General features: G+C 36.4%; 1 protein-coding gene across 4 annotated transcripts in view; it reads left to right on the top strand.

Annotated features, from left to right (window-relative positions):
• Positions 1–19,607, top strand: part of lsamp (limbic system associated membrane protein) — an 843,236-nt gene extending 823,629 nt beyond the window's left edge. For 3 of the 4 annotated variants that reach the window (XM_043700769.2, XM_043700768.2, XM_043700770.2), the window contains one exon: positions 10,963–19,607. In XM_043700769.2, the coding sequence (XP_043556704.1) occupies positions 10,963–11,063 (101 nt within the window). In that variant the 3' untranslated portion in view covers positions 11,064–19,607. Of the gene's footprint in view, positions 1–10,701; positions 10,731–10,962 lie in introns of those variants that run through there. The other variant, XM_087992878.1, reaches the window with a different exon arrangement.
• The last annotated feature ends 977 nt before the right edge of the window (positions 19,608–20,584 follow it).

Here is a 20,584-nt window from a genome sequence, read left to right as displayed (position 1 = left end):
GAGCCATCTCTGCCTTCTTAGATCATTACAAGAAAACATGTTCACTTTGTTTCAAGTGCTACAGTTTTTATGCCTACTTCCTTTCCTGATGCCTACTCCTCTGATGAATGCTTAATTATCCTTTTACTTGGTCTTCCATTTAACTTCTGGCATTTAGCTTTCAATGTGTCTAACCTTATTGCAGTGAAAGGATGTTCATTTCTTTCCATCAGTTTTTGGTTCCAGCCTTTCTCTTTCATTACTTTGACATCCTTCTCTCTGTTCTCTAAAAATAGTACCTCTTCCACCCACAGAATTCCTATTCCCCAAATTTCCTTGTGGATTTTACTTGTTGCTTGTCTGTACAAGATACCAACTTAACTGTCATATCTGCTACTTTTCTGATCTTTAAAACTTAACACTTATCCAACAAGTATTTAAATGAGTTGTAATGCAATTTCTGAATTCTCCCATGATTATACTTTCCCATATGTTCTTTTTTTTTTCTTTAGCTTCAGCAGTCTAAACAACTGATCTCAGAGTAGTTGTTTCTCTCTTGCAAATTCTTGAAATGTCTCTTTAGGTTTATTCCTCAAACTCCTAAATTTCAATTGATAAACTTCAGGCTCAAGTTAACTATTATTGAGCATTTCCTCATTGACAGTTTCATACGTTGTAAATTGTTCTTCTGACAAGCTGACATATACGGTTATAGGTATACATGTCAAACACACACTGAGCATTAACATCCAAACCTCTTTTGGCCACTTTATCCACCCAGCTACCTTCTCAAATGAGGCATAAAACTTTGAAATCCATTTTCATTAAATTTACATACCAAGTATAGATTCTTTAAATGAAGTTGTTTAAGTTAAATTAAATCCATCATTGGAATCTAAATCATCATCTGAGTTACCATGTTTCTTCTTTGTTTATTCTAAACCTCCTTTGATATCTGATGTCTTCTAATTCCCTATCTCTTTGGACTTCAAGTCTTTTTAACGCCATTTCATTTTGCTTTTCTTTTTTCCTCCCGTTCTATTATCCTCCAATTTTTGTGTTATTTTTCTTTGACTTCAGATCTCTTCATTTCACCTCCACATCCAGTTTTTCCATTTTTAACTCTATCTAAACTACTCCCAATTCAGGCTTCCTTTCTTCAAATTCTCAATGTTGTTTAGTCATTTGTAGCATTTGAACGTTACCAGGTTATTTCAAATTCAATTAATCTGCTAAAGGTCTCAGTTTAAGTCTAATCATTAATTTTAAACAGTCCGCTGTTATATCTTGCATTTCCAGAAAACAGTTAGCTGCATTAAAAACTATTTTCAAATTCCCATGCAGCGAACTTCATCACAAAACAGGTGCTTAATGCCCAGGACCACTCCTTAGCTGTTATTTCAGCAAGAAAGACATCAGTCTCTCTTAAATCTAGTACATTCAAAAATCCCATCAACAGACCCCAGTTATTATAATTTAAGCTGATGTTCTGACTGAATAAGTCAATTTGGTAGATCGTACTTCTTTTTGGTTTTGTTTGTAATGATGTGGTCTCTCATTGAAATATAGGCACACACTGTTGCAGATTTGGTTTTCATACAAAACAATAGCTTACTAAACCAACAAAATTAAGCTAACAGAGTAAACCAGACTACTTTCTTCTAACACAAACATAATAATTTTGGGATACAATATATTGTATAAGTACAAAGACACTTCTTTGCAGATTCCAAAAACACTTGTATAATACCTAATAGCATCCTTTGTACAAAACACACCAGGAAATGTCTCTTCTTTTAGCATTTCAATGGGCTTAATTTAACTGTGACTTCTACTCTCCATCTATTATATTTTACGGCCTATTCTGGAGTTTTTATGTACCTGACCTTAAATATACTAAGCTTCAAGTAACCTCTTCAGGGTTTTATCCAAGCACTTCCAGCATGGGACTGTTTGTTCTTATTTACTCATGGGACATGGGTGTCAATTGCTGGGCCAACATTTAGTGCCAATCCCTAGTTGGCCTTGAGAAGATGATAGTGAGCTGCGCTCTTGAACCTCTACAGGCCATGTCCTGTAGGTAGTTGGAGTGCCACTGGGCAGGGAATCCAAGATTTTGACCCAATGACAGTGAAGGAATGTAATAAATTTCCAAGTCAGGATGATGAGGGGTTTGGAGGGAAACGTGCAGGTGGTTGTATTCCTAGGTATCTGTAGTCTTTGGTCTTCTAAGTGGAAGTAGCCATGAGTTTGTAAGATACTATCTCAGGATCTTTGGTGATTTTCTATAGCTTGGCAAATAGCATTAAATTGAATACGAAGGGATTTATAAATGCATTAATGACAAAAGGTAACTATGGAGAGAATAGGACCCCTCAAAGTTGAGCAAGGCAGCCTATGTGTGGAACCGCAGAAGGTGGGGGAGATACTAAATGAGTATCTTGCATCAGTGTGGAGAAGGATATAAAAGATACAGAATTTGGGGAAATAGATGGTGACATCTTGAAAAATGTCCATATTACACAAGAGGAGGTGCTGGATGTCTTAAATGGATAAATCCCCAGGACCTGATCAGGTGTACCCAGAACTCTGTGGGAAGTTAGGGAAGTGATTGCTGGGCCTCTTGCTGAGATATTTATATCATTGATAGTCACAAGTGAGGTGCCGGAAGACTGGAGGTTGGCTAACGTGGTGCCGCTGTTTAAGAAAGATGGTAAGGACAAGCCAGGGAACTGTAGACCAGTAAACCTGACATTGATGGTGGGCAAGTTGTTGGAGAGAGTCCTGAGGAACACAATTTACATGTATTTGGATAGGCAAGGACTGGTTAGGGATAGTCAACATGGCTTTGTGCATGGGAAATCATGTGTCACAAATTTGATTGAATTTTTTGAAGAATTAACAAAGAGGGTTGATGAGGGCAGTGCAGTGGATATGATGTATATGGACTTCAGTAAGGCGTTTGGCTGGTTCCACATGGTAAACTGGTTAGCAAGGTTAGATCACATGGAATACAGAGAGAACTAGCCATTTGGATACAGAACTGGCTTGAAGGTAGAAGACAGAGGGTAGTGGTAGAGGGTTATTTTTCAGACTGGAGACCTGTGACCAGCAGTGTGCCACAAGGATTGGTGCTGGGTCTGGTGTTGTCCACTGCTTTTAGTCATTTATTTAAATGATTTGACTGTGAACATAAGAGGTAGAGTTAGTATATGATGACACCAAAATTGGGCATGTAGTGGACAGAGAAGAAGGTTACTTCAGAGATCTTGACCAGATGAGCCAATGAGCTGAGGAGTGGCAGATGGAGTTTAATTTAGAAAAATGCGAGGTGCTGCATTTTGGGAAAGCAAATCTTAGCAGGACTTATACACTTAATGGTAAGGTCCTAGGGAACAAAGAGACCTTGGAGTGCAGGTTCATAGCTCCTTGAAAGTGGAGTATCAGGTAGATAGGATAGAGAAGAAAACATTTAGTATGCTCTTTTATTGGTCAGAGCATTGAGTTCAGGAGTTGGTTGGGATGTCATGTTGTGGCTGAATAGGACACTGGTTTGGCCACTTTTGGAATATTGTGTGCAATTCTAGTCTCCCTCCGATAGGAAAGATGTTGTGAAACTTGAAAGGGATCAGAACGGATGTTGCCATGGTTGGGGAATTTGAGCTATAAGGAGAGGCTGAATCATCATAGAATCCTTAAAGTGTGGAAACAGGCCATTAGGCCCAACAAATCCACACTGACCCTCTGAATAGTAACCCACCCAGACCCATTCCCCAACCCCATTATTCGACATTAATCCATCACTAATGAATCTAACCTACACTTCCCTGAACACTATGGGGCAATTTAGCCTGGCCAATCCACCTAACCCGCACATCTTTGGATTGCGGGAGCAAACCAGAACACCCGGAGGAAACCCACACGGTCACGGTGAGAATGTGCAAACTCCACACAGACAGTCGCCTGAGGCTGGAACCGAACACGTGTCCCTGGCGCTGTGAGGCAGTAGTGCTAATCATGAGCCACCGTGTTGCAGCTTGCTTGATCGGCATCATATCCACCTCTGATACTCAGTTGCAGTAGAGTGCATGGTATCAAGATATTCCATGCTGTGCATCTGTCTGACTCTATAACTCTATCTTGATATCATGCACACTACTGCTACTGAGCATAGGAGCTAGAGAGAGTGGATGCTTGTGAATGTGATGCCAATCAAGCAACCTGCTTTGTCCTGGGCTGTTTTCCATGGAGTCCCGAAGGTTGAGGGGGTGACCTTACAAAAACATGAGGGGGACTGGATAGGGTAAATCGACAAGATCTATTCCTGGGTTGGGGAATTCAGAACTCGAGAGCATAGGTTTAGGATGAGAATTAAAGATTAAAAAAGGACCTAAGGGGCAATGTTTTTTACGTAAGGTGTAGTGTATGTATGGAATGAGCTACCAGAGGAAGTGATGGAGGCTGTTACAATTACCACATTTAAAAGGCATCTGGATGGGTATATGAATAGAAAAGGTTTAGAGGGATATGGGCCAAAAGCTGGCAAATGGGACTAGATTAATTCAAGATATCTGGTCGGCATGGACAAGTTGGACCAAAGGATCTGTTTCCGTGCTTTATATCTCTATGACTCTATCTTGATATCATGCACACTACTGCTACTGAGCATTGGAGGTGGAGAGAGTGGATGGTTGTGGATGTGATGCCAATCAAGCAAGCTGCTTTGTCCTCATTGGTGTCAAGCTTCTTGAGTATTATTGGGGCTGTACCCATCTTGGCGAGTGAGAAGTATTTCATCATACTCTTGATTTGTACTTCGGGGAGTCAGGAGGTGAGTTACTCACTGCTGTATTCCTAGCCTCTGACTTGCTATTGTAGCCATTGTATTTACATGGAAGGTCCAGCTGAGTTTCTTATCAATGGTAACTCCCAAGATGTTGATAGTGCGGAATGCAGTAATGGTAACATCATTGATTGTCATGGTGTGGCAGTTGGATTGTCTGTTATTGGACAGTCTAACAAAATTCTCCTGAACTTGCTTTATATTTTCCTCCAGTAGTTTTGTATCATCTACAAATTTGGAAATATTATCTTTGATCCTACCAGCAGATAATTGATGCATATTATGAACAGCTGGGGTTTAAGTCCTGATCCTAGTGGTACTCACTGTTTACTGCTTGCCAACATAAGAATGACCTATTCTCTGTTTTCTGTTCGCCAATCCTTTATCCATGCCAGTACGTTACCTCCTGTCTCACATGCTTCAATTTTTCAAACGACCCTTCTGAAAATCCAAGTGTACTATCTCTATTGGCTCTCTTTACCAATTTTATTCATGACACCTTCAAAACCTTCAACCCATCAAACATGATTTCCCATTCATAAATACATCCTAACTATGCCAATCGGATCACGATCAACAAAGCATTTAAATATTCCTTCCTCAATGATAGATTTGAGCATTTCCTTACTGCTGCTGTCAGGCTAACACATGTGTAATTCCATATTTTCGCTTACTTCCTTTTGAAATAATGGGAAGGTGACATTTGCTATCTTCCAAATTGCAGGAATCATATACAGAAACTATACAATTTTGGAAGATTTACCACTGCATCAACTTTCTCTATAGCCACCTCCTTTCCTACTTTGAGACACCGCAGGCACTGGGAATTTATTGAATTTCAGCCCCGTTAATTTCTCTTGTACAATCTTCTTACTGAAGCTACTTTCCTCCAACTCCTCAATCTCCCTAGCCACTTGGATCTCTACATCTGGAAGATTTCTGGAGTTGCCATGATGCCTAAACCTTTGAGAATACTCATGATTTTGTTTTGTGTCAAGGTCCAGATGCCTCACAAGAGTTGATACTGGAAGATGAGGGCTATCCTCTGCAACCACAGCTGATGTCTCCATTATGCAAACCCCTGACTGATCCTGAGTGTAGATCCAGTGCAGCCCATTCTTCAGCCAAGGTCATTTTAGAACAGACAGTAGGCCTGTTGAAGATGAGGTTTTGACATTTGATAAGTCTGAAGGGGTCTTCTGCATAGTCAAAACCAGAACATGTCACAGAATTCGACATGCTCGAATCTGCAAAACTGGAGCAAAAAAAAAGGGAATGTGATGGAAGAACATCACTTACAGCAATATGTAATAGTGTAGCATCAGGCATAACAAGTCAGACAGGAACAAATTGATGCCTGGTTCCAAAAGATGAGAACTGAATGCAGTGATTTTTTGTTGATGAGAAAGAGGTTATTGTTCAAAAGGCGAATAGTGCCTGATATTCCCAAAAGCTAATATAGCTTTTTTTTGGTAGTTTTTCTTCAAATTTTCTGTTGTTGAATGCAACTCAACATTTTCAACCATTTGAAGGCTTTGCAATGGTTAATGTTCCCATACTATACCATGACAAGGTTTTATCCTGGGTGTTAGGGAAAAAAAAATCTCTCCTTTAAGTGGTCTTCGATGATAATATGGCACTAAAGGCTTGTAGCCTATGTACCCTGATTCCTGTGGTCAGGTGATGATGTAAAATAGCAATACATTTATAAATGTGAACTTTTATTTGCAATAAAGTGCTACCCATTTGACCTCAGAAGTTTTTTTTTCATTCCCTTCCCACTCTGTACATTGTGAAGGACAGATCCTGCTGGCAATACACAACTTGGCTTTAAACATGGAGCCATGCAGGGAATTCTACAGAGACCCAGTAGTAGAATGTACTTTGCCATTGCCAAGTGGAGACAGTGCAAGCAGGATTTTATAGAGGCATGATGCATAGATAATAAAGTAGCTAATGGAGAATTGCAGTAGATAACTGATTCGGCTTCATGAAGTGAAACCTGAAAATAAACTCCCCAGAATTGACTCTTAACCAATTTTTGGCAAAATTCAGTCAAATACATTAAGTTTATTGCCAGATGAGTAAGTGCAATGTGTTTCCACCTTCTATCCTTAGCATTCTGATCAAATTTAATGAGTGTAAATAATATTTTCTTGCAGCATTTGAATGTGGTTATTATATGTGCAGATTTGCAAAATGTCTGTCAAATTGGAGTTTGTCTGTGTTCCATAAGCTTTGGTTTTTAATGTCTTGTATTCTGCAAAGTTTGTTTCAGTATTTTTTGTCAACATCATGAAAATTCATTTCAGAGCACAATGATAAGTGACATGATCGATTGTTATACAGGGATAGTATTGAATGTGATAAAGGAGATAGGAGAGCACATGACTGGTGCTGTAAGCACAATCCTTCAGAGTTCCATAGATTCAGGAGTTGTACCTTTGGATCGGTCACTTTATTCTTTAAGAAGGGTAACAAAAGGGATACCAGGAAAATACAGACCAATTAGCCTAACATCTGTGGTGGAGAAATTGTTGGAGTTAATAATCAAAGGTAGGGTAACTGATCACCTCAAACTTTCAGTTAATCAAGGAGAGTCAGCATGGATTCATAAAGGGTAAGTCATGTCTAATGAACCTCATGGAGTTTTGGAAGAGATGACAAAGGTGGTGGACAGCAGTAGCTCAGGGGATGATGTTTATATGGACTTTCAGAAGGCTTTTGATAAAGTCCCATGCAAGAGATTGTTAGCTGAGGTGGAAGCCCACAGAATTGAGAGCAAATTACTGACATGGATAAGAAATTGGTTGAGTGGCAGGAAACAGAAACTTGAAATAATTGGCAAGTACTCAAATTGGCAAGATGTGATTAGTGGTGTCTCACAGGGACATGTGTTGGGGCTTCAGTTATTCACAATATTCATGTGACTTGGATAATGGCACAAAAAGTCAAATGCTGATGACACAAAATTGGGCAGTATTGTGAACAGTGTTGATGATCACGTATAATTGCAACAGGATACTGACAAGATTAGGTGAATGGGCAAAGCTGTAGTACATGGATTTTAATGTATGTAAGTGTGAAGTTATCCATTTCAGACTGAAAAAAAAATAGATTGGGGTATTGTTTAGAAGGCACAAATTTAAATTCAGTGGATATCAAATGAGATATGGGGGTTTAGGTGCATAGCTCTTTAAAATACCACAAACAGCTGCAGAAAATAGTCAAGAGGGCTAATAGAATATTGGCCTTCATATCTAAAGGGCTGGACTACACAGATGCAGAAGTTGTGCTGCAGTTGTACAAAACCCTATTTAGACCAAACTTAGAGTATTCTGAGCAGATCTGGGCACCACACCTTAGGAAGGATGTCTGGAGTGAGTTCAATACAGGCTTACAAGAATGATACCTGGACTAAGGTATTAGAAGACAACAGACAAATTAGACCTTTATTCGCTAAAATTGAAAGGTTAAGGGGTGATCTAAACCAGATCTTCAGGGTATTAATGGGAAAAGACAGGATAGATAAAGATAAACTATTTACACTGGCTGAAGATTTAGAATCAGGAGCTTAATAAGATTTAGGGCCAGGCCATTCAGGAGAGATGTTAGAAAGCACGCCTACAGGCAAAGAGTAAGGGAGGTTTTGTGAATGGCATTCGATGCTAATTCAGTTATTAAATCTAAATCTGAAACAGAGAAATTTTTATTAAGCAAGGATATTAAGGGATATGAGCCCAAGCCAGACATATGGTGTAAGGCCACAGATCAGCCATGATGGGGTGGCACGGTGACTCAGTATTTAGCACCGCTGCCTCACAGCACCAAGGTCCCAGGTTCGATTCCAGCCTTGAGCAACTGTCAGTGTGGAGTTTTTACATTCTCCCCGTGTCTGCGTGGGTTTTCTCCAGGTGCTCTAGTTTCCTCCGGGTGCTCTAGTTTCCTCCCACAGTCCAAAGACGAGCAATTCAGGTGAATTGACCATGCTAAATTGTCCATAGTGTTAGGTGCAATAGTCAGAGGGAAATAGGAGTGGGTGGGTTACTCTTCAGAGGGTCGGTGTGGACTTGTTTGACCGAAGGGCCTGTTTCCACACTGTAGGGAATCTAATCTAATCTAATCTAATCATGATCTTATTGAATGGTGAAGCAGGCTCAAGGAACTGAATAGCCTACTCCTGTTCCTATGATCTTACATATGGCACTGATGTAGACAATTCCAAACATATTTCAAGACCTTATAAAAAAGATAGCTTCTTATATCAATTGAGGACCCCGATGACACTCCTTGACATTATCAGTAGGTTTGAGTGAGCAGACATTGAGATTCCGTGCTTACAAATGAAAACATAGAGTCTTAAAGTGGCAACAGATTGAGAGCTTAATAGGAGAAGTTCATTTTTCACTCACCTAAGACAAAGTGAAACTTTTCATTCTTGCAATCTTTCTTGCTCATGTCCAGAATGATTTACATTTGTGTGGCAGAAAGGACATATCAGACCAAGCCAGGTCAGCTTTTGAAGATTATGATTAGCCATGTTTAGTTCAATATTTTCTGTTTTCTGAAGTGGAGTAGGTAGAGTCTTCTCAATGTAATGTTGAAATATTTTGGTGTTAGTTTCTTGAATACTGAATTAATCTCACAGCTTTATAATCAGTGCATACTTTCTATTGTATAACATCTTCAAATCTGGTATTGGTGAATTTAAATGCTGAATGTTTTGCATGGAATGCAGCTCTATCATAGTTTAAATTCATGAAGAAATTTTGAAATGTCCCATTTTTATGCTGAAAAGCCCTCAGGAATTGATATAATTGATTTATATTAATTTACTTGTACATTGAACAGCTGAGGAAAAAGCAGTTCCAAATCATCTCATAGTGAGTTCTCCAATTGTAACAAAACAAATTTTTCTGACTTGACTCTTATATTGATTTTACGTTCTTTCGCTTCCACTTTTGAATTCAACTGTTTCATGCTACTTTCACTGAAAGTGCAGTAAAACAAAATACAGAATCTCTGCAGTTCAATTGATATGATGTGATAACACTCAGATTGACATTACTTGAATTAATCATTACTCCTCTTGGTGCTGTCTACAAGAAGCTGTTCCAATTGTTAACAGGGTAGAAAGCAATCTGTGGTTCTATTGAAGAATTTTTATTCACTCCTCAAATTATAGTCTAATCATTTAATCTATAATCTGAATCCATCCGTACTCCATTCCCTGTTTTATAGAAAGCACATTGAAAATGCTGCATTGAATTCACATGTGACGTATAGTTATATGTAATATGCAAAGTAAACTGGGCACATTGTTACTTCATGAGGCATTCATGAAACCAACCTTCCACAGCTCAAAGGAAAATGTTTCCCCAAAAAATGTTAGTGCTCATGTTAATGGTGCAGAGAAATTGATATCATTATTTATTTCAAGCAAAATAATTTTACATCACATGGTTTAAGATCATCTGTTTGTCTCAAATAACAAACCTTGCATTGAATGTGGACTATTGAAATGATACATTTTCTAGCTTTATATTTTGTAGGCATTTTATATCAAGTAATTTTAAATATTGTTTCAGTAATTTAACCGTTAAAATTTTCTTTGTCAATTATTTGGAAAACAGAATTTATCTAATGATCATTTGACAATGTAATCAGTGTGGGTACTGTTCATGAATTATTCTATATTATATTCAGGTTTGTGTTTTTTTTATATTTCCAACTCAAATGGTACTTGCTTGATATATTTTATAAAGCAAGTGAAAATCCTTATCTTCAGTAACCAGAACCTCCTCAAAAAATGCAAACTTTGTGAAGTTGACACGGTTAACTCAAGCATGATCATACATTAATTTTGCTTTGCTCTGTAGGCATGTTTCATTAAATGGGAAATTCGCAGTAAGCACATGCTGCACAGATGCATTGCAGAAGCAAAAGGGAGATAATCTTGCAGCTCAGGTCATTGAAGATGGGTTTTGTTCAAATAAGTTTATTCAAATGTTCTAAGAAAATAGCCTGAACCACTTATTAAAAAAAGCAAAAATTGTGAAAGTGACAGCCAAAGCTTTTTATATTCAACTTTAATTTTTGATTAAAAGTATTAATAATGTTTCTCTTTCTTATTTGTTTAGGGCCAGGTTCCATGCGAGACTCAGGCACTGGATTAGCAGGCGTCACCATATCACTGTGGCTGCTAGCAGCAACTCTAGTCTGTCTAATTTACAAGTGTTAATATTATGAAAACTGACCGCAAGAAAAGAGGAGACTATTTGTATTTCAACACAGTGCATTCTACTGCACAGAAAAAATATTGCTAGAAAAGCTTTTAGAATAGAAACAAAAGGTCGAGGGTGTATTAGGTACAAAATGATCAACATTTGCTCATGAATTTCAAATATTGTGTAAAAAGAAATTCTTTCTCCTGTCATATTTGCTAATGTTTACATTCTCGCAGGTCTAACCCTTTGTTTTGGGTCTGAATGATGACATTTAAGCAACACAAAGCAGAACCCTGTATTTGTTAGTGCCAAGTGATCCATTCACCATATAGAAATTATCATTCACTGAGGTAATATTGAGGGTGATGAATGACATGGGAACTCAGTGTTAAATGTATTGATTATAAATCACCCACAATATTTAGGCACAGGCATTGATGCACAACAGCCTGGATCAAAGGGTAAATTCTTGATGAATTTAATCAATTTGCTCAAAATCAATGTGAATTGGATGATACCGTCTTCTTCAATAAACTAGTTCAGAAAAAAATTGTAAAGCTTCAAAATACTTTCTTTTATCTTATTAATCACACTGAAAATGCCATTATCAATATATCTATCCTGTAGCAAATACTAATATGTTCTGATCAGATCACAAATGTATCTGAACATTACTCTCTAACTTAATGATAGTCTGTCTAAATTCATAAACAGGCTAAAATATTGGGGAAAAAATAAAACTTTTTAAAATCTTCTGATTTCCATTTATCGCAAGTACATCATCCAATTGGTCTTTTTCTCCCCGCCAAGGATCTCTAAAGGAATTAGCTGATCTGGCCTGTTATACTGTTCTAGTTAAATTAAAGAGATGATTGACAGCAAAGTGCAAGATATATTAGACTGCAGTGATTTTTGATAATGGTCACTCCAGAAGATTACAAAGCGCATGGCCTGGGTCATTTTTAAATGTTTTGTTCCACAATGCTCTCTTGTTATATGTTGTACTGACAATGGGCATTTCTTGTTTACTTATTAAAAATGTTCCATTATTTGACAGTTAAAGATTTCCCCTGTAAAATCTTTACTTTTAAGAATCTGTTCTTACTGATGAACTGGTCAAGTCCTTCAAATATATAGGGTTCTAACATGAGGATCCTCTCTGAAAACCATAGTTTTCATGAGAGAATGCAGAAGCATTAAATCAGATTTGAATGGGTATTATATGAGCATTAGGCTTGAACTTTGTGCATCGAGGGAGTGATATGTCATTGGTCATAAACAATTGCTCATTAAGCTATTGGTGTGCCATACTAATTTAAAATATAATATCTGAGATGCTATACATCATAACTAACACTCCAGACTTTCTAATAACCACTGCAGCCTCTGGCACAAGTGAGTCATGTTGCTTCAACTTCACACACTTAAGACAAGTTCCCAGAATAAAGTTAAGCGGCACCAGTTCTCGGGGTCATGATAGTTGTTCATCTTATAAGAATTGTAAAGCAAGTTTGCATTTCAGGCACTAAAATGTATTCCTCATTTCTGTTGGTGTATATATGAGGCCAGTGCCCATAAATGGATTTACATTTGTTGCTAGCTTTAGACTATGCTAAAAATCCTTGTGACAGTTAAGTGCTGTGTACATACGGAAGAGAGAGCCTGGGAACAGGAGGAGGACTTTGGTCCACTTTATCAAGCTCTAACTGATTTTTCAGTTAACAATGGTCCTATAACATGCTGTGGTGCACTGTTACTTTTTTTTTGCATTTATCTTATTGATATTCAACATTGCAATTCTATAGATGGATGTTTCTGAAGTAAAAGCTGAATGAAATTATGGTATACATTGCAAGTGCAAAAGCAATTATTTACTGTGTTCAACAGAAGCAGTTTTTACTGGAATAATAAGGTGGTTTGGAAAAGAATAGATTAACTTTCTTGAAATAAGATGAATATTATGTACCATGGTGATCACATACAATCTGTATTAACAAAGTTTGGATCAATAACCTATGGCTGTAGCACCATAATAAATCTATTTAAGAAGGAGCACTCCAAATAGGAGTCACCACCTACAACAAGCAACAGATTTACATTTCTCACACAGTTCAATTTGTTATTGTGAAGCAGATTTATGTCACAATGAAAAATGAGAAAAGCATTTTGAAACATTTTTTTCTTTATTGATTGCCCAAAACTGGATGCAAATAACTTATATGGTATAACTGTACAAAAAAAAGCTTTAAAAAAATTAAAATGGTGTGTGGCTTTAATTTGAGTTCTACAGTTTGATTTAATTCCAACGTGTTTCCTGCTTTTAATGCTGTGGTAGTCAGCTAAATCTAATATTTTGCAAGTTTCTTGATTATGTGACAAGTTTGCAATATGACTTTTGTACAGTTTTCATTTAAGATTGAATCAGCACAGAAACTCCACAGAAGCAATTTGACTGTCGCTTTATTTTGTTTTAATGTTGCTTTTCTTTTTCCTCATTCTGCTTCTCGGATGCTGTGGGCATTTTCTTGCAACCGGGAGGACTTTATTACCCCAGAAGTATCAAAGGGTTATAGTACAGAAGGAGACCATTTGGCCCATCCTGCTTGTATTTGCTTTAAATGGCCATCATTACCAAGGTGCCAGTCTCCTGCTTTCTCCCCATACCCTTTCACGTTATTTTAACCAACTAATCATCTCGTAAATGCCTCAATTGAACCTATCTTCATACAATTCCAGGCAGTGCATCCCATGCCCTAACTACTCGCTGAGTGGAAAACATTTTTCCTCACTTCACTCTTGCTTCTTTTGCGGATCACTTTGAATCCATGCCCTCTTGCTCCTATTAGAAGCAGGCTGCAGAGCTATAGCTTTTCTCATTGCCAGACTGACATTGTTTGAAAAGTGACTCAGAACCTGCCAACTGTTTCTCCCATCCATTCCAAAATGAAATGTCTTATTCCTAACTGTAAGCTCCACTGACAAATGATATCTGAAGGAAAACAACCTGAAATTATGGGAGCCCTTGGGCAAGTACTTATGGTGACTCTATAGTGGGGAGTCAGTTACACAACCGTCTGAAATTGCCACTTGGTTTCCACTGTTACCACAACTTCAGATTTAATAACACCACCAGTTTGGTACATATTTCCACCACTGCACCAAATCACAATGGTATAATTGAAAACAGGATAAACTTTCTCTTCCTAAAGAAAATGGCAGTGAAATTGAGCAATGCCAGTAGTTTGACTTTCTTTGGTCATATTGTAAACAAGGAACATTTCATTCTACTGGTATGGACACAATTTCACCCACAATAATTCTTTGTCCAGAAATGGTAAAATGGTACATGATTTAATGCTTGGCCATTTGTGGGCCAATAATGGTCTTTCATCTTCAAAATAGTTTGACATTTTTACCTAAAATATTATATAAAGTAATATCACAGAGTCAGAGTTGTACAGCATGGAAACAGACCTTTTGGTCCAACTCATCCATGCCAGCCAGATACCCTAAATTAATCTAGTCACATTTGCCACCATTTGGCCCATATCCTTTTAAACTCTTTTCATTCACATCCCTGTCCAGATGCCTCTTAAATGCTGTCATTGTAGCAGCCTCCAATACTTCCATACATGCACCACGTTATATGTGAAAATGTTGCCCCTTAAGTCCTTTTTGTATCTTACTCCACTCATTTAAACCTCTGTCCTTCAGTTTTGGACTCAACTTCCCTGGAAAAAAACCTTGTCTATTTAGCCTATCCATGCCCCTCATTATTTTATAAACCTCTATAAGGTCACCCCTGAGCCTCCAATGCTCCAGGGAATGTAACCCCAGCCTATTCTGTCTTGCCTTATAGCTCAAACCCTCCATTCCCAGCAACATTCTTCTAAATCTTTTCTGCACCCTCTCAAGTTTAACAGTATCCATTCTATAGCAGGGAGAACAGAATTCCAAAAGTGGCCTGACCAATGTCTTGTACAGCAGCAACATGATATTCCAATTCCTAGATTCACTGACAATTAAAGGCAAGCATACCAAATGCCTTCTTTGCTACCCTGTCTACCTGTGTCTCCACTTTCAAGGAACTATGAAGCTGCACCCCACTATTACTGTTCAGCAACACTCCCTAGGACCCTATCATTATGTTTTAGAATGTATTAGCAAATAAAGCCCAAATAGTCCTAACCAGTAACTGATTAATAATGCTAAAAAAGGTTATCATGTTCATAGTAAAGTAGATTAAAAAAATGTTTAATAAATACCAGCACCCATTTATCAATTTATCCTGCTGACAGTTTGTTAAAATGAAAAAGAAATACATGGAAGGTAATTGGTAGCAGTACCTCAGGAATGATCTTATAATCATTGCTTTTAAAAACTAATAATCATTGCAGTTTGGATCTAAAATGTTCACAATTGCAGGCTTGATTCAAAGTTTAACAATGTGCTAAACCCAAAGATTCAGGGTTTAACTTTCATTTCTTTAAGCTAAGGGCAATAGTCTCTCACCAGTATCTTCAAGGGACTAAATTCCTTCGTTTTATCTATTATATCAATTACAACTGGAAAAGACTTTTCCAATGAACGGTGAGTATTCACCAGACAGTGTTGTGGGTCACTAATGAACCTTGTCTGATTGTTTATGAACATTGCAATCAGAAATTATTTCATTTTCACTCCCACCCATGGTTGTTAATTATCTCGTTTTCCAATTTTTCTCCCTGACTCTGGACAAGACTATAACAAAAGTTACTGAATTAAGAAGTTTAAAAAAATTACTTGGTTCATCAAATTTGAAAACCTGGAATCATGTTTTTTGTTCAACAACGGAGTTGTGGCAATGTTGTTTCTGGTGATCAGCAATCTCATGATTCTCTGCTTAAACTGTGGAGTCTCTGTAAAATATTGTGATTGAAGGATTGTATTGTAAATATTTCTGTGCAACAAGGATAAGCGGGCCTGTAAAATGCAGAAAGTTGTTTGAAGCATGCCATAGCTGATTGAATACTGCTAATGTTGAGGAATTAAGTAAGGCTGGCAGGGATGGGTAGTTTCTCAAAGGTTTTAAGCAATTACCCACGTCACTACTTCAGTTTAACAACTATCACAGCTGTCACAACTATCTGGCTGCTTGAAAAGTTTGAGGATGATAATATGCTGAACAATTTTTAACTCAAATAAATTTCATTGAATTTTGGTGCCAGTCAAATTCTTGTATATTGGTTTGATTTATTGATATATTCATATGACAAAAATAGATTTTTGCACTATACGTTAATTGAAGCAAATGTAAAATATAGGGCTGTAACTACTTACATACAAAATGGGGCATGATTTGCTAAATTTATTTTGGGGTAAAAGGAAAAGGAACTTTTTTTCCCACCAATGAAAGATTTAAACACAGGAATTATTTTCTGCCATTAGGACAACACCATCTTAAATTTGTGTGTTTACTTCGTATGAAGTTACTCATAATATAAATGCTAACAGTGAAAAATTCTCTTGCATCTGATGACAGTATTAAAAATGCCTAAGAAAGTTGTTGAGTAATCCAGTATAAATGTTGGGCATCCTCAGCAATCACTAGACAGCAATCCTCTTTCCACCATCATGTCAGTGACCACATAGGTTCAAGATGAGATTGTGGTAACTCAGTCCACTTCAAAATCAATTATGTGAGCAGCATTTATAATAAACAAGAGACGAAGAGGAAGGTGAACTCTCATTGACTATGAAATACTGATAGCTTAAGCAGTATGATCTGTTTATATTAGATCTGCAAACACTTTTGTTTAAAAACAAATTCAGTCATACCTTATGAACAATGTGTATGTGATCAGTACAGTTTGAAGGATCAATGCTTTACCAGATAACAGTGTTACAATGTGAATCTATGATGTAGGTTTGCTGAGTGTGCCCTCATAATTTTGGTTATAATTTTTTTTTCCTTTTCACAGTTACCAAATATTTTGTGAACTGACAGTGCATGATTTTGCAGGCACAGCTACACACTGTTTCTGTCTATGCATAAGAAAGCTCAATCAAGATATTTGCCTCTGCAATGAGTACTTCAAATCTGGACATCCAACTTAGAATTCTGTTAGGAAAGGAAAAATCTAAAGCTATTTTCTCACTCTGTCCAAATAGATAAGAGCAAAGCCTACAAATCTGAAGCAATGAATGCTGAAAATTACAATTGCTTTCTACATTGAGAGTTAATCATGTGATGTGGATCTTTGCATAATGATAGATTCTACAATCTACTAATTTGCTGATCAATTTTCTACCTTTGCACTGCTTACTATTTAAAGACATTTGCACTCACTATTGTACCAATCATCAGATTGGCTCTTCACAAGTAGCAGGTGTAACCTTTCTCCATGTTAAAAACTTTAAAACTATTCTACTATGCCAGAAAGACATCAAAGCATTTTCTTTTACATTCTTACTCTTTTCTCTTGATGATTTATTTTGATTTTCTTTACCCCATTAATCCCATTTTGTTATGTATGTCCTTTTAAGTCTTTATCTCCCTCATTGAGGAGTGTTTCAGAGTTTACCTCCCTGATTTGTAGATCACATGTGTTTAAAGCATTAAGACCTAACTGAGGTGCATAGTGCAGCTGTGGATCTGATATCCAAAGTTGATGTTAAAGTAATTTGAAAGCATAACTTACTGACTGGAAGATGGTATACCTAAAATCTTTAGCACTTGTTATCAGATGCAAGTGGAAAATAACTTATTCTTTATTACTGTCAGCCAATTACATTGAAAGAAAATAAATATACTTGGAAATAAACTGGCATATTAGACTCATGGGCCACAATTAATATCAATTACAGCACTAGAACTGATGTCTCTTACATTATTGCAGGAATGCAAACAGGCGTTGTGTATAAAAGTATTGTAAGCAGTTAGCATTGCTATTCATACTGTTTGGCACCTGAAGGAAGGTTCTATAGGTTTCAATAGTTGAGCATACTATGTAAAATGTATTGCCTTCATACTACTGCCATATTATTTTTCATTCTATAAGTAACCAGATAATAGATTAATACACATTTTGTAATGCATGGATTAACGTGCTGCTGCTTTGAAACAAAAACTTAAAGTTCAGACATTGCAATATATGGAAATTATTTTAGATATCAAGATTTCTCCAAAAAGTATTTATTTAAATCAAATAGATCATTGCAGTGTTAAACAGTTGAATTCTATATAACAAAAAAGTCAGGTATGTAAAGAAATATTTAACTGCCTTGTATTCAACTGTGCTAACATTTAAATAATTATAATAGTTATTTTCTTTATATTGAAATTAATCCATGATATTAGGAATGGCATAATTATGGTGAAACACATTTGAATGTATTGCATCCATTTTAAATGATAATGTTTCATACTGTGACACTTTCACATATCCTTCAACCTGAATGACTAAAACGAAAGCTTCATAGAAAATTGTTTTCATTGCTGCAATCAAATATTTTGTGATATTATTCACAACACTTCAAAAATAATTCACTATGAGGAGGCTTTGAGTTCAGAATGAAAGGTGTTCTATTTTGTTTCACATTGTCTTTATTTCCTTCTGACATATATTGGAGTCAGGGATTTTCTACCTTCAACATTTACTGTATCCTTTATGATGCTTGCACAGCAATGGCCAGGTTTTGTGATTATAAAAATAAGTGTCCATTTGAGACCAAGAATTTGTAATTGGATAGATGTTATCATACCCTGACTGTAATGCCCAATACTTATTTAATATAATTTTAATGTATGAAGTGTGCTTGAGGGAAAGGGATATACAACTTCAAATACACTATCACCTCTCATTGGTTTCTGTAAGGAAAGTTTAAAGTTTAGAGTTAATTTACATTGTATTTATTACCAAGATGCAAGTGACAAATGTAAGTGCAAAGTTATATTATTGGCACATACGTGTTAAGATTTATCAGTGGTTTTCCCCTTAAACAAGTCAAAGAATTTGTACAAACTTTTACTTTGTTATTTTGAAGTGATCAAATAACAGTTTGATAGAAATGGTTACAGCAGTGCTGATACTGCCAACATTTGTAATAGGTTTCATAGCAAACATATCTTGTCTGTTAGCCAAACCATTTTAAAGAATACTTGATTGTTTCCCATCATAATGTAAAACAAAAGAAACTTTGAAACTTTACATTAGATTAAATGCAACAAGCAAGCCCCATGCCACCTCTATTCTGTTGAAATGTCTGTAAAATATGAACATTTGAATAAATAATACATGCCGTAATGCATATCACTTTAAATTTCACCTTCATTGGATCTGCTTTACTAACTTTTGACAGAACTGTAAGACTAGTATCAACACTGTGAAAATATATTGAGTGTTATGTATCTCCAAATTAAAACATTGGTAGAGGGTAACTGCAGAAGGAGAGCTGACATTGAACATTATTGAAAGTAATTCCTGTGGAAACCATCCTACATTTGCCAATTTTGTACCTTGCATTTCAACATTATGTATTTCTTGTCATTTGATATTTTTTGAAAACCTGAAGAGTATCAGTTACTTTGTGGGTGCATTAATGTTGTAATTCATGTTAAGCAAAATTAAGTAAATTGATGAAATGTAGAAAACAAAAAAAAGCTGGATCCAATTTGTAAATGTATCCCAAACGACTTCATTCAAATTCCAACCTAAATCTCTGAGTTTAGAAAAACACTGTAAAGAGCTTACTTTGAATATACCAATTACAAAGAGAACCACTTTCAATGGATTAAAGAATGTAAATCCATACTTTGGAACAATTTTTAGTTTCCTTAAACTAGAAATTCTGAGGATATTTATAAAGTTAATAACTAATTTATTTATATCATTTCTCTCCAACTCCTCAGAATAATCCTAAATATTCAGAAGCCATTGAACAAAAGGCCTAGTAGCCAATTCAATTTTGCTGAAAATTACATGCCTTCAATCTGACAGCAAGAAACAAGGCAAATATATACCATCACAGCACATTTACAACAGAATTGCTAGTAAACCTACCGAGCATGCAATATATATTTCTTGACGCAAACTAAAGTAGGATTTAGTTCCCAACATGTAAGCCAGCCCTGCAATGCAGTCCATAGTGGCAGTGAGAATCGCTCCAAAAATCAAGCCTTTTTAAAAAGTAATTTGCACAATGATTTCTAAACATTTTTTTCTGGTTTTTTGTTGATTAATGCACAATTTCCCCCAAATTTTATTAAAATTATAAGCAAAAATGAATTTCTTTTACTCCTAAAAGTTGAAGCAAAATTAAACTGTGGCATTTGTTGGAGACATTGTTTTTAGGGAAGCATTTCTATGTATTCACTATAATTAGTTTACCACAAAGATAATAGATGCTGTTTTAAAGATGAATAGCAGATGTGTGTCAGTCACATAAACAACCAACAATCAATTGACCCTGTATCAATGAAGCAGAGGATCTCCTCTTTCGGAAAATGTTTGAATCGCTATAATTTTCCTTCTGTTGAGGACTTCTATGAAGCAAA

Source organism: Chiloscyllium plagiosum, unplaced genomic scaffold, assembly GCF_037043375.1.
Source record: "Chiloscyllium plagiosum isolate Xiang-an unplaced genomic scaffold, Cpla_swu_hap1 HiC_scaffold_12, whole genome shotgun sequence".
NCBI lineage: Eukaryota > Metazoa > Chordata > Chondrichthyes > Orectolobiformes > Hemiscylliidae > Chiloscyllium > Chiloscyllium plagiosum.
Note: the sequence above shows the minus strand (reverse complement) of the source record. Positions and strands in the feature narration are given on the sequence as shown.